Source organism: Heptranchias perlo, chromosome 24 (genome assembly GCF_035084215.1).
Source record: "Heptranchias perlo isolate sHepPer1 chromosome 24, sHepPer1.hap1, whole genome shotgun sequence".
NCBI lineage: Eukaryota > Metazoa > Chordata > Chondrichthyes > Hexanchiformes > Hexanchidae > Heptranchias > Heptranchias perlo.
Genome location: NC_090348.1, coordinates 17,421,311 through 17,441,905, shown reverse-complemented (window position 1 = coordinate 17,441,905; position 20,595 = coordinate 17,421,311). Strand labels below are relative to the sequence as shown.

General features: G+C 40.0%; 1 protein-coding gene across 1 annotated transcript in view; it reads right to left on the bottom strand.

Moving 5' to 3' along the window:
• The window catches only part of lamb4 (laminin, beta 4), a 102,488-nt gene that overhangs the window by 81,174 nt on the left and 719 nt on the right, over nt 1-20,595 (bottom strand). Inside the window, exons 2-4 of the mRNA XM_068004823.1 lie at nt 18,847-18,909; nt 11,912-12,069; nt 2,725-2,860 (exon numbers count right to left, since the gene is read on the bottom strand). Coding sequence (XP_067860924.1) covers nt 2,725-2,860; nt 11,912-12,069; nt 18,847-18,874 — 322 coding nt within the window. The 5' untranslated portion in view covers nt 18,875-18,909. The remainder of the gene's footprint in view (nt 1-2,724; nt 2,861-11,911; nt 12,070-18,846; nt 18,910-20,595) is intronic.

Below are 20,595 nucleotides of genomic sequence, written 5' to 3'. Positions count from 1 at the left end.
AGTTTCTCGCCATTAAGATAATAACTTGCTCTCTGATTTTTCCTGCCAAAGTGCATGACCTCACATTTTCCAATATTGTTTTGCATCTGCCAAATCTCCGCCCACTCACCCAACCTGTCTATATCCCCTTATAGGTTTTCTGTGTCCTCCTCACTCTGTACTTTCCCTCCCATCTTTGTATCATCTGCAAACTTTGATATGTTACACTCGGTCCCCTCCTCCAAATCGTTAATATAGATTGTAAAGAGTTGGGGACCCAGCACCGACCCCTACGGAACACCACTGGCTACTGGTTGCCAGTCCGAGAATGTACCATTTATCCCAACTCTCTGCTTCCTGTTAGATAACCAATCCTCCACCCATGCCAGAATATTACCCCCAATCCAGTGATTCTTTATCTTGAGCAATAATCTTTTTGTGGCACCTTGTTGAATGCCTTCTGGAAGTCTAAATACACTACGTCCACTGGCTCCTCTTTATCCACCCTGTACGTTATGTCCTCAAAGAACTCAAGCAAATTTGTCAGACATGACTTCCCCTTCATAAAGCCATGCTGACTTTGTCCTATTAAATTATGTTTATCCAAATGTTCCGCTATTGTCTCCTTAATAATAGACTCCAAAATTTTACCCACCACAGATGTTAGGCTAACTGGTCTATAATTTCCAGCCTTCTGCCTACTACCCTTTTTAAATAAGGGTGTTACATTAGCAGTTTTCCAATCTGCCGGGACCTTTGCCGAGTCCAGAGAATTTTGGAAAATTATTACCAAAGCATCCACAATCCCTACTGCCACTTCCCTCAAGACCCTAGGATGTAAGCCATCAGGTCCAGGGGATTTACCCGCCTTGAGTCCCATTAATTTACTGAGTACCAATTCCTTAGTGATTCTTTTCCTTTCCTCCCAGTTGATAGAGGCAGTCATTTCCGATCTCCCCCTCACCCTAGTTCAGAGCAACAGGTTTTTCGATTCTATTTTCCTCTCACACTGCATGAAGGCTCTTTTCTCTAATTTCTCGTTCTCCATCTCCGAGTACACACTGGCACTGTGCTTCCAAGTTCTCCACTCACCCCTACTTGAAACTGCTGATCCAGGGGATTGAAACTCTGGTGTATACTGTGGACGAGAATTCCTGAATTCACAATAGCTTCACATGATCGGGAGTTCCCACCCACAGTATGGACCAGAGTTTTCAATCCCAGGAGCAGCAGCTTCAGGTAGGAGTGAGAGGGACAGTGGGGACCGATGCTATTTTCTGTAAACAGTTAAAAACAGTCACTGTCTGAATCGATGTCACTGTTGAGGGGAATCCTACTTATCTCATTAACTGTGAAAAGCTACCATCAGTTCCAATTCCAAATTATACAAGAAGCTTCAAAAATTAATGGGTCAATTTTTCTTTATTCACTCTCAGTATATTAACGTCACTGGCTAGGCTGACATTTATTGCCCATCTTTATTTGCCCTGAGAAGGTAGTAGGCCTTCTTGAACTGCTGCAGTCCTATTCTTTGTGGTGATTTGATACATCTGAGTGGCTTGCTGGGGCACTTCAGGCAGTTAAGAGTCAAATACATTGGTGTGGGACTGAAGTCACATATAGTGCAGACGGATTTTTCAAATTTAGATTTTTTAAACTGAATTCAAATTCTTAAACTGCTATGGTGGGATTTGAACTGACCTACTGGATTACTAGTCCAGTAACATAACCACTATGCTACCATACCCAGTGTTCAAGTTACGGAGTCAAAATGGTAAATTATACACTTACAAGTACTTAATTTTTTTAAATCCATTTTCATTTTGTTAATTTTTTTTATTTCCTTCTGTGTTCTCCTGTTTCTGTGTGCTTTTAACACAACTTTGCATTACCATGATCTCTTTCTTCTTGTTATCTTTGCTTTAATTTATGTTTAGTACTGAAAATCTCTCTTGTGCTAGAAATAAAAACTACAAGAACAGAATCTTCAGTGCTACTACTGAGCTTCAGGGCACAAATTTAATATGCTCGAGGCTACTTTTTTCCAAAGATTAGCGAAAGGATAAAGATAACCCCCATTGTTTGTTTATCCTAACTTCAGAAGAGCAACCCATAGTGCATCAGTGTGAATAAGTGTGTTACTCACAACGGCCACTCTTAATACCACTGTGTGCAAAATTGTGTATCCATTGTAAATTGGTGTGAAATTATGAGTAGTTTTGCACTGTGAACTGCAACTCCCATGCACTAATCCTCAAAAAATATTTTTTTAGCACTTTGCTATTTTGGGTTTACATTTTCAAAAGGGAATTGGATATATACCTGAAAAGGAAAAATCTGCAGGGCTATGGGAAAAGATCAGGGGAGTGGGACTAACTGGAAAGCTCTTTCAAAGAGCCAGCACAGACACGATGGGTTGAATGGCCTCCTTCTGTGCTGTATGATTCTATGATTAATGTTCTTGCTAGGAACAAAGCTGAAGTTTACGTGAAAGCTGTAATGCCCCACAAAAACAACATAATGTGGACAACTGCCCTCCTGCTCAGAAAGCAAGGATCAATGAAAAACAACGCCTGAAAAGCCAGTCGCTCCATTATGGTGGTGCTTGTTTTATTGAATGCTTTGGTACAAAGATGTGATGATGTGTTTTTAATCAAACACTCTGATTTAAAAGAGCATTCCTTTATATTACCGTAGTTCAAAAATGAATTGGAATTCAATTCTGACGAACTTCAGAAAACATACCATTTGTTGACTGCCACCATTTCTTTTTCCGATCCGGCTCAAAAGCTGTGATAACATTTTCAATGTGATGGCTGTAAGTAGAGCTGATAGGGTTGTAAGGTAATCTTGAATCACAAGTAAAACACTTCTGTTCATCCTATTTTTTAAAAAATGGAGAGTCTTCAGTATACCATAAGCTCACCTATATAACCTAAAATGACCCTGAGGTTCCTGCCAATGCCAGTTGACCCCAATTAACAAATATTTATGGGTCCCCTCCAGTTTCCAATGGGAGATCTAGTCACCTAAATTGAGGTCCTCCTGCAAAATCAGAATGGGTGGACCGCCTGTGGTAAATTGGCAGACCTTTAGCCCCCCTCCCCAGTTTTTGTCCCGTTTACAGGCATAAACAGGGTGGTTGTGAGACAAATCTCGGACTCAACAACTCTACACAAAAGGATCATGTCAATAATCTAACCAATGATTACACAATCGGGTTAATCATGTCACCAGTAATCTAACCAATGATTACACAAAGGGATTAATCATGTCACCAATACTCTAACCAATGATTACACATTGGGGTTTAATCATGTCACCAATACTCTAACCAATGATTACACATTGGGGATTAATTATGTCACCAATACTCTAACCAATGATTACACATTGGGGATTAATCATGTCACCAATACTCTAACCAATGATTACACATTGGGGTTTAATCATGTCACCAATACTCTAACCAATGATTACACATTGGGGATTAATTATGTCACTAATACTCTAACCAATACACATTGGGGATTAATCATGTCACCAATACTCTAACCAATGATTACACGTAGGGATTAATCACCTTGAGACTTTTATAAATTGTCAAGTCATTAAATATGTAACGTGATGTCTGAAAAACATGTATAATTTGAGATTTGTTGATTTTTAAAAAATATTTCCCATAAAGTATAAATTATTTTGATGACTTCCACATATTATAAGTGAAAACCTATCAGATATTGCTAAAATAAAGTGACCAGCTTTAGTTCGTTCCTTTCCAGCTGTTAATTAAAAAAAATATATACCTACTTCACTGGATTTGAAACTGAATGAATGTAATTCAGGCAAATGAGACGGAACGGATATGACTTATTACACCCTGCCCTCAGGCAACAAATCTTAATTCTTGACTGCAGAACAGTGCCACTTAAAGTACTGTGGTTCATTCTGGTTTTAGAATGCATTTTAAAATATCAAAGACATTATTTGTTTATATACACATTGCTCAGAGCACTAAATCCAAGCAAACATTGGTTTAATAATTACTGGGGTAATCCTTGTTAATCTGTATTAATGCCAATGGGGAATTTATAGAACACCAATATGCATTCACTGATGGATTAATGAAACTTTTCTACCCACTCACTCTTACCAAGTGATCAAAACAATATTTTTTCATTGTTTGCAGTTGATGTAGCCAAACTTCCAATAGGTCATGGTAATTGAATTAGAATGCTATCCAGTTTTGCAGGAAATAATAATTATATTGTGACAATAGAAGTTTCTTTGAGCTTTTATCCTAATGTGTGTTCATGCCATTTTGTTGCATATCTCGGCTTGTTAGCTGTCTGTCTGCTCAGGAGCCTCTGACAGTACAGTACATGACTTAATGAAAACATGAACTAACTTGTGTACAGGTAATAAAAACTTTCTGTTCGACACTACAACGCAAACATCTTTCACACCATAAACTAAACACGCACTTAGGAATTTGTTATCCAGCCTTTGAACATTGTACCATTAATGATAGGTTATGGCAATTCTTTTCACTCCTGAAAGACCTCCATAAATCACTTGCTCCTGTAATGCAATGTCTGACGTACGCATATAAAAAAATGCAATCTTTCTAAACCACAAAGAGCTCTCATTCTTTAAATTTAATCTAATATTTATCGTCTTTATGATCTACAACCTGTTTCTGCATGACTATTACCAACTTGTCATGGCAGAGTATTATTGTATTTTGGAGCTGAAGAAATGCAGTACGCTGGAGTCACGTCTACGTAAACTCTTTGATTATATTTGGTAGATCATTTGTATTATGATTAGAAAAGACAGACGCAATATCTGCAGTACTACATCTGATGATCTTCAACACACTATTTAATATGGTGCAAGTTAGCATTTAAAGGAAACTTTAATGTAGGTCTAAATAAAAGATATGGATATGCTACCCATACATAAACCCACTGGCAGTTTTTTTTACGTAGCTCTATTTACAGGGCTGCATGTTTTGACAAACAGTGGGGACAAGGAAGAAATAAATTGCTTGAGAATATGAACACAGCCTGTAATTATAGGAAATGTGGCATTCTCAATGGAATGCAGTGGATGTGCTGCAAAGGAAAGTGCTTTCTCCATGTGAAATTTAAACGGTGATAATAGGGGAGAAATGAGACCCCACCTCACCCATTCTTTGGGCGCAGAAAGGAAGGAAAAAGCACCAATCTGCTAGTGCTGTTTCCCGAGCCCCAAGGGCTCCCGAAATATGTTCGATGCCATATTGGATCGGGCAATATTCAGGCATTCCTGGAGACTGTCTAACACAGGTGTTAGGGACCGTGCATATGTTAATGAGAGGCCTAACACCTGTTTCAGGACCTCTCCTGGAAATTCATTAGAACTGGACAGGACATGTGCCGGACTTGCTTTTAAACTTACCTTCATGTGGTAAGCGTCTCCTGGTTCCTTGGCATTGCTGCGGGCCGCTGCTGGCCTGCCCTAGTCCCCCCACCGGTTCTCCTCCCACCTCCTCTCAGAACTTATCTGAGGGCCGCTACTGGCTAGGCAGCCAGAACAAATTGGTCCTCTTCAAACTGGCGAGCTGCCTCTGAATGCCCGATTGGCATCCGTAGCTCGACAGGAGTATGCTGTTGAGGTCCGAGGCCAAATTTCGGTTGTGCCTTGGGCTTCCGGATTCTAGCACCAAGCATTCTGCGTCCGAAATAGGCCAAAATGAATTTCTAGCCCATTATCTCTAAGCACTATTTAAATGTTGCTATCATCATTACCTTACAGAGAGCTATCTCTGCCCAATTTGCATTAGCTTTTGATACTTTTTGGATCCAAGTTACTTCAGAATTCATAGTTTTTTTCATTCAAGTAAGAAATCTCTCAGGTGTGATGATGAAAGTAAAGACAAACACAAAACTAACTGCACCCCTTCTGTTTCCAAATGATTAGATCTTGCGATCAAATTTTCTTTTAGGAACGGCAGGATCTTAAGACATATAATTTGATCTGTGGTAGAGATATTTCTGTACATAAGCATTCCTTGGTAGCAACTTCTTTTTGCTTTATGCCAGCTTCCTATCCTGAAGGAGACTCATTAGCATGTTTCTTCTTCAGACTCAGCTCTCTCTGGTGGTTTGTTTCCACCCTGCTTTCATCCTTTCCTTTAACTATTCCTCTGGGAGGTAGGCTGCAGACAGGTATTTTAAGGTGATGTAGACAGTACGTACGTTGAGTTACATCGAGTCTACAGCACAGAAACAGGTCATTAAGCCCAACTGGTTTATGCCGGTGTTTATGCTCCACACAAGCCTCCTCCCTCCCTACTTCATCTAACCTTATCAGCATATCGGCCATTCCTTGCTCAATCACGTGCTTATCTAGGTTCCCTTTAAATGCCTCTATGCTATTTGCCTTAACTGCTCCTAGTGATAGCTCATTCCACATTCTTACCACTCTTTGGGTAAAGACATTTGTCCTGAATTCCCTATTGGATTTATTAGTGATTATTTTATATTTATTACCTCTAGTTTTGGACTCCCCCACAAGTGGAAATATTTTCTCTACATCTACCCTCTTAAACCATTTCATTATCTTAAAGACCTCCATAACGTCACCCCTCAGCCTTCTCTTTTCCAGAGAAAAGAGCCCCAGCCTGTTCAACCTTTCCTGATAAGTATATCCTCTCAGTTCTGGTATCATCCTTCATCTTTTTTGCACCTTCTCCAATGCCTCTATATCCTTTTTATAATATGGGGACCAGAACTGTGCACAATACTCCAAGTGTGGTCTAACCAAGGTTCTAAACAAGTTTAACATAACTGCCCTGCTTTTCAATTCTATCCCTCTAGAAATGAACCCCAGTGCTTGGTTTGCCTTTTTATGGCTTTATTAACCTGCGTTGCTACTTTTAGTGATTTGTGTATCTGTATCATGTCCGTCCAAAGAAAAAGGGTGGCACTGCCAAATTTAGAGCCCTCTGGTTGACTACAAGTATACGGGGCAAGATAAAGCAGAAAAAGAAAGCTTATGACTGTCACAGAAAACTAAATACTGCAGAAAACTAAATACTGATGATGTAAAAAAGGAAATAAGGAAAGCAAAGAGAGGGCATGAAAAAATATTAGCTAGTAAGATTAAAGAAAACCCAAAGATGTTTTATCAGTACATTAAGAACAAGAGGATAGCTAAGGAAAAGGTGGGACCTATCAGGGATGATAAGGGTAACTTGTGTGTAGAAGCAGAGGATGTGGGTAGGGTTTTAAATGATTATTTTGTCTCTGTATTCACAAAGGAAAGGGATGATCTGGACGTAGTAGTTAAGGAGGAGAGGTGTGAAATATTGGATAAGGTAAACATAACGAGAGAGGAAGTACTAGAGGGATTGGAATCCTTGAAAGTTGATAAGCCACGAGGGCCGGATGGATTGTTTCCTAGGCTATTGAAGGAAGCCAAGAAGGAAATAGCGGATGCTCTGAGGATCATTTTCCAATCCTCACTAGATACAGAGGAGGTACCGGAGGACTGGAAGACTGCAAACGTAGTACCATTGTTTAAAAAGGGTACGAGGGAAAGGCCGAACAATTATCAGCCAGTCAGTCCTACCTCAGTGGTGGGCAAACTATTAGAATCAATACTGAGAGATAGGATAAACTGTCACTTGGAAAGGCATGGTTTAATCAGGGATAGTCAACATGGATTTGTTCAGGGAAGGTCATGCCTTACAAATCTGATTGAATTCCTTGAGGAAGTGACAAGGAGGATTGATGAGGGTAGTGCAGTGAATGTTGTCTACATGGATTTTAGTAAGGCATTTGACAAGGTCCCACATGACAGACTGGTCAGCAAGGTAAAAGCCCATGGGATACAGGGAAATGTGGCGAATTGGATCCAAAATTGGCTCAGTAACAGGAAACAAAGGGTAAAAGTCGATGGCTGTCTTTGAAAATGGAAATCCGTTTCCAGTGATGTGCCACAGGGCTCAATGTTGGGTTCCTTGCTGCTCATGGTATATATTAATGATTTGGACTTGAATGTAGGGGGCATGATTGGCAAATTTGCAGACGACACTAAAATTGGTCGTGTAGTTGATAGTGAAGAGGATAGCTGTAGACTCCAAGAAGATATCAATGGGTTGGTGGAGTGGGCAGAAAAGTGGGAAAAGGAGTTCAACCCGGAGAAGTGTGAGGTAATACACTTAGGAAGGGCAAAAAGTAAAAAGGAATATGCAGTAAACGGGAATACATTGAGAGGGGTAGAGGAAGTGAGAGACCTTGGAGTGCATGTGCACATGTCCCTGAAGGTGGCAGTACAGATAGATAAGGTTGTGAAGAAGGCATACGGAATGCTCTCCGTTATTAGCTGAGGTATAGAATACAAAAGCAGGGATGTAATGATGGAACTATATAAAACACTGGTAAGGCCACAGCTGGAGTATTATGCGCAGTTCTGGTCACCACATTACAGGAAGGACGTAATTGCTCTGGAGAGGGTGCAGAGAAGATTTACAAGAATGTTGCCAGGGCTTGAAAATTGCAGCTACGAGGAGAGATTGGATAGGCTGGGGTTGTTTTCCTTGGAGCAGAGGAGGTTGAAGGGAGACTTGATTGAGGTGTACAAAATTATGAGGGGCCCAGATAGAGCATACAGGAAGTACCTGTTTCCCCTAGCGGAGAGTTCAAGAACTAGAGGGCGTAGATTTAAGCTGATTGGTGGAAGGATTAGAGGGGACATGAGGAAAAACTTTTTTATCCAGAGGGTGGTGGGTGTATGGAATTTGCTGCCCGAATTGGTGGTAGAGGCAGGGACCCTCAACTCTTTTAAAAATTACCTGGACCTGCACCTAAAGTGCTGTAAGCTGCAGGGCTACGGACCGGTGCTGAAAGGTGGGATTAGAATGGGCACCTGGTTGTTCTTCGAGCCGGCGTGGACACGATGGGCCAAATGGCCCCCTTCTGTGCTGTATCTTTTTTATGGTTCTACCCCGAGATCCCTTTGCTCCTCTACCCCATTTAGACTCTTATTATCCAAGCAGTATGTGGCCTCCTTAATCTTTCTACCAAAATGCGCCACCTCACACACATCTATATTGAAATTCATTTGCCAATTACATGCCCATTCTGTAAGTTTATTAATGTCTTCATAGTATCATAGTAGGTACAGCACTGGAGGAGGCCATTCAGCCTGTTTTGCCTGTGCCAGCTATCCAATTAGTCCCATTCCCCTGTTCTTCCCCCATAGCCCTGCAAATTTTTTCCCTTCAAGTATTTATCCAATTCCCTTTTGAAAGTTGCTATTGAATCTGCTTCCACCACCCTTTCAGGCAGTGCATTCCAGATCATTACAACTTGCTGTGTAAAAAAATGTTTCTTTATGTCGTCACTGGCTCTTTTGACGATCACTTTAAATCTGTGTCCTCTGGTTACTGACCCTTCCGCCACTGGAAACAGTTTCTCCTTATTTACTCTGTCAAAACCATTCATGATTTTGAACACTTCTATCAAATGTCCCTTTAGCCTTCTCTGTTCTAAGGAGAACAACCCCAGCTTCTCCAGTATCTCCACATAATTGAAGTCCCACATCCCTGGCACCATTCTAGTAAACCTCTTCTGCACCCTCTCTAAGGCCTTGACATCCTTCCTAAAGTGTGGTGCCTAGAATTGAACACAATATTCCGGCTGAGGCCTAACCAGTGTTTTATAAAGGTTTAACATAACTTACTTGCTTTTGTACTGTATGCTTCTATTAATAAAGCCCAGGATCCCATAAGCTTTTTTAACAGCCTTCTCAACTCGTCCTGCCACCTTCAAAGATTTGTGTATGTGCACCCCCTTTAAAATTGTACTATTTAGTTTATATTGCCTCTCCTCATTCTTCCTACTGAAATGCATCACTTCACACTTTCCTGCATTAAATTTCATCTGCCATGTGTTTGCCCATTTCACCAGTCTGTCTACGTCCTCCTGCAGACTGTTACTATCCTCCACATTGTTTACTACATTTCTGACTTTCGTGTCATCTGCAAACTTTGAAATTATACCCTCTTTACATAGGTCTAGATCATTAATATATATCAAAAAGAGCTGTGGTCCTGATACTGATCCCTGGGGAACACCACTGTATACTTCCCTCCAGTCTGAAAAACAATTGTTCACCACTACAGTCTGTTTTCTGTCCCTTAGTCAATTTTGTATCCACATTGCCACTGTCCCTTTAATCCTATGGGCTTTAATTTTGCTAACAAGTCTATCATGTGGTACTTTATCAAATGCCTTTTGAAAGTCCATATACACAACAACAACCGCACTACCCTCATCAACCCTCTCTGTTACTTCATTAAAGAACTCAATCAAGTTAGTCAAACACTATTTACCTTTAATAAATCCATGCCGACTTTCATTTATTAGCCCATACTTTTCCAAGTCTTCCTGCATTTTGATGCAGTCTTCCTTTGTATTAACTATACTCCCCAATTTGGTGTTGTCCCCAAATTTTTATTGTACTTCCGATTCCCAAGTCCAAATCGTTAATGTAAATTGTGAACAACAGTGGTTCCAGCACCGATCCCTGTGGAACACCACTTCCCACTTTTTGCTAGTCTGAGTAGCTACCCTTAATCCTTACTCCCTGTTTTCTGTTTTGTAGCCAGCTTAATATCCATTCTGCTACCTGTCCCCTGACTTGACATGCTCTGACTTTAGTCATGAGTGTACAATGCAGTACTTTATTGAAGGCCCGTTCAAAATCCAAATATATTACGTCTACTGCAATACCCTTGTCTACGCTTCCTGTTACTTCTTCAAAGAATTCAATCAGGTTGGTCAAGCATGACTTTCTCTTCTGAAATCCGTGCTGACTATTCTTTATTATATTTTCATTTTCTAGATGTTTTTCTATTACATCTTTGAGTAAAGATTCCGTTATCTTTCCTACCACCAGTTAGTTAAGCTAACTGGTCTGTAGTTCCCTGGATTTGCTCTAACTCCCTTTTTAAATATAGGAATAACATTAGCTGTCCGCCAGTCCTCTGGCACTATTCCCTTTTCTAATGAATTTTTATATAAACGTAATAGTGCCTCTGCTATCGCTTCCCTAACTTCTTTTAAAATGCGCGGATGCAATCCATCCGGACCAGGGGTTTTATCCTCTCTAAGTTTGATTAGTTTATCAATTATCTTAAATGTCTTTATATCTTTTTTGATCTCTTCTTCTAATGACATGCCCTCCTTGTTAGTCTCCCTGGTAAATACTGAGGCAAAGTAACTATTCAATATTTCTGCCATTTCGCTCTCTTTCTCCTTATCTTCCTGTGTTCATTATACACTATCCATGACCGTCAAATGACTTTAGGTGGGCCACCATTATCTGGGGCCAAAGACTATCAAAAACAGCAAAAGTGGTCGCTTTTTTTGTTAGGATCCTGGGTGTGATCGACCAAGGACACAAGTATTTCTTTACTAAATTAAATTGCTCATCAGATGAAGGGTTTCATTCAATGAACATGATAATTGGTGATCCGAACAACACATGTACTTCTTAGCCTGGTCTTGTCATGACTCATTCAGCTTGTCACCATCCTATCTTCACAGAATTGCTGAGACAGATTTCAGATTTTCTACAATGGTTATGATGTTGCTTCTAGACTCTGCCCCCCCCCGGCTGAACCCATTCCCACATCTAAAAATTGCCTGCCTTGGATGGACTATAGCGAGGTACATTATTCACAGTATTTAACACAATAGAAAAGATCTCCAGCAAATCGCCCTTTTAGAAACCTCGGCTAAACCATTGATATGTTACAGTATAATCTTCAGATGTTCTCGATCCATAACATTTATTACTTACTATGATGGTGGGATAAGGTGAAATACTAATAGACAAGATGAAATTAAAATTAGGCTTTGTAAAAGTATGAACTGACCTGTAAGTGACCTAGGATGCAATATGTTTCAGGCCCATTCAGGCCACAGGTTGAGGAAGCAGTTAGCTGACTGCTACGGCCTACAAGCAGGTCTCCAAGAGGTGGGTAACATGACCCAGCATTGCAATCATCTTGAGCATAGGCATAGTTTAGCAACACTGTAAATATATAATGTAGATTAGGATAAAATAAAAGAAATTTACAGTTCACTCTCATTGTAGCATGATTCTTGATAGAGCCATAAATAAGGCTTCTGTGGGAAATGGACAAATCAGATTGTTGCAGCAGGCCGTGCTCATCTGAGGTTGGGATTTAAAGCATGATTTTGTGATGGTGGAGAGGAACTTTACCTTCATCTGGCTTGTGCTATACCTGGCCTGGGAATGTTTGATTTTAATATTAGGAGAGAAAAGAGAGAAAGGTATTCCATTCTCCAGCACTGACACATAACTTAGGAGAGAGCCAAAAACATCAGTACAAAATAATGTGAATGATCAGATCCTTATCTTTCAGGAATGCTATAGAATGGGACAATTAATCATCAAACAGTGTAAGTTCAGAAGACATCATGAGTCCAGTTTTCATTTGGGTGCAAGTCTTAATATCAGTTGGGCACACAGCATTTATTTCCATCACGGTCACAGAAAACAGTCGTAATACGAAGGCTAGAAATCTACAGACATGTGTTAGGAGAGGGATCATACAAGCCAATTACCTCCCCCAATCCGTACATGATGAAGAAAAGGAGCAAGTTGAATAAAATTTAGTGAAATGAAGATGATTAGGAAAAGCTTATTGTTTAGGAATATAGAAGAAGGAATAGTAATCTTTTGTAAAATACAAGTAGGTCTGCTGTAGCATTGCTCAAAGATAGGCCAGGGCTGGTCTTTGTATCTTTGTAACTGATTTGGCTCTCTCCAGCAGTGTTTGTGTGTCTGCCTCCTTGTCCTCATCTGCATTATTTGAAAGATAACAAGCATGTATTCGTGGAAGATGGCGAAGGTGAGGCAAAGAAAGTGGTAACAAATGCCAAAGGAAGAAACAAAGCTGCAGGCAACAAAGAATATTGAGTCTCAGGTGCCGGAGAACAGGTAGGCCTATGGAAAGAAATAGTAGTGTAAGGATGTGTGCTGCCATTCATCAAATTGGATACCTTTAATGATTTTAAAGAAAATTAAACAATTTATTGTGCTTTTTATCTTATAAGTGCTTATTCGTACAGCTATATATTCAGCTTTGTCAGAATTAGAAATGGTGGCTGAACACCATTTTGAAAAATAAGTTCAGTAATGTGATTGGTTGAAATTGCAGCCTTTCATGTGTATGTTTTGTGTGGGACCTTTGCTGATTTACTTTTCATTGGTTATTTGCCAATGAGAAATGCACGGTATTTATTTTTTTTCTGCTATGGACCCATTTATCAGGCTATTGTATAACTTTGACGTGTGCAGTGCTATACACAGATGTTGAGTTTTTCAGATATAAATGTGTAATTATAATGAAATTGTTTATCTTTTAAAATATTCTTCTATAATAAGCATAGCTAACTATAAACATCAATTCTTACATAATAAATGTATTAAATTCTAACTACTATTTTTTATGCAATAAACATATCTAATTCTATAAATACAAGAATGGATGAGGCTTGACTGAGGCTCAGGCCAATTAACAAAAGTTTTTACCGTAACTCATTTTGCTTATTGCATATGCCTTTTGGAAGAGAAAAATCCAGTATCCAGAAATCATTGATAATGAATAAATAGAACATATTGGAAAAGAAACAGTACTTTTAGGCAAGTGCAATAAAAATATTGAACCCATTGCCTCGGCGGTATAAAGCTGCTGTCCTCTTGTCTCTGTATACATTTCCAGTGATTGGAGAACGTGAGTTTGGATCAGTCTGTTTGCACATTATTGATTCATGCAAGCACAAAAGACAGGAAGCCAAGAGAGAGAACAGTTAGGTCTCGTTCAATGCTCAAGTCAGGGGTTCAACTGGACAGGCCAGGCTTGGCCGGGAAGTATCAGAGTTGCTGTACCTGAGATCAGGGATGTTCTTGAGGGTTGGTGGGATACATTAGGCCGTGTGGGAGAAAATTATTGGACTAATTAGAAAATGGGAAGAGTAAGTTTCTGAATTGTTGATATTTTGGAGGTGATGGGAATGTATTGGGGGAGGACTAAGGAGCTATCATTGCAGCTATATCTTGGAGAGTTTTTTGCTTTGATATCATTGGGCAGGATTTTTTTGATGTAACATGATTGGTTAGAAAAGTTTTGGCGCAACATGATTGAAAACAGGGTAGAAAGGTTTTGTGCAATATGATTGGTGAAAAACAAAAGTAGAATATGTCCAATTAGATAGCAGAAAAACACAAAAGTTACATTTTCTCAAACAGTGAGGAAGAAGAAAATTACTCAGTGTTCATGAGTAAGGGAATTAACAGACATTCATGACAGACATTCCACTCATTCAGTACAGATACAACTCGTTTTATTATTTAAATTTGATTTCCAACAAATGAGCCCCAAGGTTCATAATCACAGGTGACCTGTTGATCTGAGCCATTTTCTCCAAACAAAAATTACAAATGGTTAGACTGAGAATGCAAATCTTCTTTAAAAAAATGCATTTTAAAAAAACAGAAAAATCCATCCTCTGACTACAGTGGAAAAATGCCAAACTTCCTGAATGTGTAAATTCACTTGTGAAGGACCCTCAGGAAAATGGCCAATTTAAAACTGGACACAAGTGAGGTTTCTTCACTTCTGATTTTGGTCCCATTTTTACACGCTTGCTAGTGAGGGAAAAACAGACTCCATGAGGGGGGATCTTTAACCCTCTAGGACGGGCGGGAGAACCACAGGGGAGGTTAAATTATTAAAAATGGGAAACCCGACCCCAACCCACCGCGAATGGGCCTAATTCTGGTTAAACCAGGGCCGGTTGAAAGTCGGGCGAGTAACTTGCTCTCGAGAGGTGGGTCAGTAATTATAATATGTTAATGAGGCCCCGTGCCTCAGATTTTGTCAGCCTTTTGGATTTAACGCCTTCAACACGGGTTCCTGGGGTTCAGGAAATCCGGCAGCTATAGGGAGGCAAGAACTGCCGGAACCAGCAGGTAAGTGCTTTTCCAGCACTGCTTGTGGACCAGGAGAAGCCGGAGTGCATCCCCCAGGGCCCCCAAGCAAATCTGCTACAATCTTCAGACCCCTACATGATCTGATCTCTTCCCCCCGTGATCTTCAGACCCCCTCCCCTGCGATCTGATCTCTCCCCACCGCGACCTCTCCTTCCCTCCTCTCTGGCCCTTGGCTGAGGCCTTGTACAGCAGGCTTTCCTGCCCGGCAGCCAGCCTCTCAATCTGGCCGGCTGCCTGGCGGGAAACGGAGTAAAAACATTCTAATGAGGTCCTGCTATTAAATTCGGCAGGACCTCTGCCTTCCCCGTATTTCCGGGTTTCCCAGGCGCTGACAGGTGCCCCCGCTCCCTCCCCGCCTCCCCGTAAATATCGGGGCCCGTGAGTCATATCTGTTGTATAGAGTGGTAGGTATCAGCATTTTGACGTGTGCAGCATAAAGTTTATTCATCGTACAGATGTGTTATGGTTATCTATTGATTTATTGGTATAATTTTATTCTTATATTCTATTGTAATCAATCCTAGTAAATTAGAAAGTGTTTGCAAAACTTAAAAATATACTGCACAAAAGTAACTTCCAGGACAAAGTGAATTATCTGTTAAGGCCGAAGTAAATCTGAATGACATGTTTCACCAAGCAAGGAAAGGCTTAGATAAACAGTCTGTTGACATCTATCCTCCCCAACATGGCTCAGCTTGTGTAGAACACTGCAATTCACCAGGTAGCAAATGTTGTTAATGTAGGACTGAAACAAACCTCCTGTAATGAGCTGCAAGAAGTTTCACGAACATTCAACTAAACTACAACCTTGGAAATCACTCATTTTTGTTTTTGTGATAAGGTAAACATCTCATTTTTAGAGCTATTTTGAGTCAGCTGCCCCTATGTAAGATGATCTTGCTGATAGCTTTAACGTTGGCACTCACCAGTTAGTCCTGAGAGAGTGGAACAAGAATTAGGGGTGGGGCAACCAAGACCAACAACTGATGTTCTAATTTTCAATTTTTCTAAATGCTAGCAGGGATAACTGCATGGTGAGTTTATTTGTACATCAGAATTGTAAAGTTAAAAAAGTGTGCAGTTTCTTCACTGACGCAGTTGGAGATATGTCCTCAAACGAGGCGAATTATATTTAAGGGTGAATACAACCCCTATTCAGCAAGTCAGACAAGTAGGCTGCCATGGCAAGTTCTGGCAACCAGCTGGCCCCTAGTTGGGGGATTGGGATGCATTGATTCCCCAATATTAACTAACACTGCTCCCCCAGCTGCCCTCAACTCAGTGTCTATGTCAAATGGTCACTTTTACTGGAAGCCATAATATTTCTTTCTTTTTCTATATCGTAACATTTCCTCAGCACAGAATGGCTTTTAGTTTTGTAAATAATTGTTATAAATTGACAGCTATTGCTGCTGCCATGTTCTACGGGTGTTGCTGAAAAGAATTGCATGTCTGGATGTTAATAAGCTAGCTACCTATAATGCTTCATGGTTGACTTCCAACTACAAGCTTTGTTTAATATTATGTACAGAGAACCCCCTCCTTTAAAGTCTTGTACTGCCTCTGGCGTCCCAAAGTAAAAACATTAGTGGCAAATGCTCAGTATACCCTCATCCATATCTTTGTCACCTTCAGACTATTACAATTCTCTTCCAGCCAGCCTCTTATTCTACACCCTCCACTTGCATTCATCCAAATCTCTTCTGCCTGCATCCTATCCCGCACCAAATCCCGCTCACCCATCACCCCTGTCCTCACTGATCTAAATTGACTCCTGGTTCCCCAATGCCTCAAATTTCAAACTCTCCCCCTTCCTTTGCCCGACCATGGGCGGCCGTGCCTTCAGCTGTCAAGGTCCCACAATCTGGAATTTCCTCCCTAAACCCCCTCCCTGCCTCTGCATCTCCCTGTCCTTAAAACCTACCTCTTTGTCTAAACTATTGATCACCTTTCCTAATATCTCCTTCTTTGGCTCAGTGCCCATTTATTTTTTTGATTACGCCTCTGTGAAGCATCTTAGGATGTTTTCTATGTTAAAGGTGCTTTACAAATGCAAGTGTTATTGTTGTTAAATCAGTCTAATTATAACAGCCATTCTGTAAAATAAAGCAGCTTATCAATTCATATCAGTCTGTATCTCACCCAGCGGTATCCAGTTCAGATCATAAAGGAACGCAATTGTCATGTCCTTGGGTTTTGCTACTGTGCAAGTAGATAGGGCAATGTGAGTCCGCTCCCTTAAAAACAAGGCACAGACTGCTTATGGGAATAACTGACACTAGTGGCAGATCTGAATTTGTAACAGTCTTGCTTAATTAATGATTGTGGGTAAGGCCTAGTTTTATTTTCTCTGTCAGTCCATCTGTCTCCCTCTGAAAGGTTATAATCTGTATTAATTTTATTTAGAACCTTGTATTTATACATGTTTGGAGCATGGAAGGAATTGAAAGGTAAATTATTTAATATATGTGACTTTTGGTTAGCTGAGAAAAGTTCTGTTTTCTAAAAGTCAACGTATTCGATGATTGTAGTGTGGCCAATTGAATGAAATCAATCTGATGGCAAATGAAAGTTGTTTTTAACCACACTCAGATGACTCTTATGCCTAACTGTGATGAACAGTGAGTGAGCATAGAGGAAGGTAGATAAAAATGCAGGAACACACATAGACTATCTTTAAGAACTGGCCAGATTATTACTGGAAGGTCAAAGTGCCCAATCCCCTGTGCTATTTGTTCACCAACATCTGTGTCCATATTCTCTTGTTTAGGAGACTGCGGTTTGTGGTGACCTCAACTTTCAATAGATGTGTTCAGTTCACTTTCCTCAGTTGGTACCAATAATTGTTCTGTGCCGCTATTGTGCTAAAAGGCCAGAAATATAATCCACATTTGTATTGCAGGTGAAATGGCAGTTGTAGTGGTGAATGAAATTAATGTTGGGAAGGTGCTGAGGTGGTAGCGATTTTTGCCATGTGGCTAAATTTTAGAAAATCCTGATGTATCTGTGGTGGCAAGATAATAAAATTAGGCAGGTATCTTTCACAGATGAATCAAATTCCACATTGTTCAAGTGTAAGCAGCTAATTATAATATGTCATTGTCAAAGATAGGAAACATAACAACAAACTTACTAAAGTTTGTGGAGCTAATTCCCATTTAAGTTATCCCACACTGTGCAGAATTTCAGGGGGAAACACTGTTCCCCCTGAAGTTGTAGACTTTCTGTTCTACCACTGTTAATGTTGTGCTCTTTCCTCTGTTCCGTTTCACTCTGCTTTGCTATTTGTTTAATATAATAGAAACATTTTCAGATATCCTGCCAAAATCGTTTAGGGGATTTATAGGGGGTGATTTTCATCCCTGTGTCCAGGCCGGAATGGGGTGGTAGCGCGCTGAAAATTGGGGTGCACAATTTACTGCCCCGTTCCCTCCTGCTGATCCTGTCCTTAATCGACAGCCGCACGGGTGCTTTTCAGCAGATTTACTGGATAGCCATCGGCAGGAGGAATCCTGGCTAATTTTACTGTTCTTTAGCCCAGGGTGTTGAGGCCAATTCTAGCACATCAACTGCTGCCCCAACTGCAATCAGCTAAATCTGCAACATTAGGAATTGTCTCTGGGCCTTCTGGCTTGTATGGCTTTATGATAGAGAGGGCGGTGTCTTCACTCACAGGCTTATTAGGGGAGGAAGTAAGAATTTCAATACTTTGCAATGATAAACATCCAAGAAACTGATTTATTGCAAATCAATTGCCTAAAAATGCATAAACCTATTTGCCATACTCACCAAGGAATGTGACAAGCTGTAGCCTCATCCCTTTGTGTACAATTAGACACAGTGATATCTTTTCTGAAAGGAGAACATAAAACTGAGAACATCATTGACCGACAGCAATAATATGATTTTTCAGAGTATCATCAGAACCGTAAGCCATTTAGACTCAAATGAAGGTGCAGACTATCCTGTCCATATTCATGATTTAAAGAAGCATAGATTAGATGTATATAGTGGAGAATCTTGTGTGATGGAATTGGTCTAAAATTCTGCTGCCATTATAAGAGAATCAGATTTCGTAATGTAAATGCAGTAAGTCAGCTCCTGGATGTCGAGCTCTTGGAATCCAGATCAAACAAGTGCCAGTTCAAAAGTGGCTGAAAACCTGGAAATTATGAACAATCTTCCTCCCCCTCTCCACCCTCCTCCTCTACTCTCACCCTCTTCCCTCCCCTCCTTTCTCCCTCTCCCCATTTGCCTCTCCCTTCAATTATCTCCCTACCCTTTAACCCTACTTGACCTGAAAAGTGCCCTTGGTCTTGACCCCATGGGAGATCGACTAGTAATATGGTAAAATTCTTATATCTGTGCACACTTCCTCTCAACTTTTTCCATTATAAATTCCCGTATCCAGATTTATAATGGAAACTACCTATGTAGATTTGTTGTGCTGTGATTACATGGCCCATCAGCATGACAAATTTACAGAGTCTGTTTCCATTTTAAGCGTGGATACAGAAATTTAAAATGAAAGTATAAAAATAAGCACATGACTTTAAAATAATTAAGTCTGAATTTCCTTTTCCAATTATCCCCTGCCCTCTCCTCCTACTTCATCTGAAGACTAGACTTGGTCCTGATTCCCTATGTTCAATGTCACAGGATATTGAATAATATCTATAATAATTTTAAAATAGTACATCTAGAATGTATTTCCCATCCTTCCCACTTAGTCATATTTAAAAATATTCAAAATTCTGAGGAATTTGTGTGTTATGCTTGCTGCTGATTTACACATATCCAAAGGTCTTTCAGCTGATTTGTCTTAACTGAATTTTTGAAACATTTTTTTGCTGTCATTTTTGTTTTCTTAGCAAATAAAAAATAATGTTTCTAACATAAATTTAATAACATATTTTCACAATAACATGATACTGTCAAATTGTCTTCTGGATTTTTGAAAGCTTTAGTTCATCAGAGATGATCATGTGAGCTGTGGACAAATTTCACAGCAAGCTTTAATGTGATTGTCTACAGCTAATCTGTGCAGCAGTGGAACCTCTCAATCCTCAGACTAACAGTAATCCTAAATTGCTTTTTTTCTTAAAACCTGAAATCAGATAAAGCATGAACTTTGGAAACATTTTTGAGGTAAGTGTTTCAGAGGTCCACTTTTAGCCAGCAAGATAGGGGCGAGAAGGCAAAAGAGACAGAAGGACAAACTGAGTAATTTATAACATAAATACATAGAAATATATAGAATTCGGAGAACAGTCACTAAACATACCCATAAAATTGGTTTAATTAATGTTAGAAATACCCGCCCTTCTTCTGGAGCTTGGGGCTTGGTAAGGGAAGAAGCAACAATGTTAATTGCATATGAACGTTTTAAGAAGAGGTAGGTAATTACGATTACAAATATTATATCTGAGGATCTGTGTACCTCTCACTATCAGTAATGTGTACCTCGTATCAGTTATCTAAGCTTGCTAAGTTGCAGTGAAGGGTGAAATGCTGTGGCATTAAGGCTGCAGCAGATCC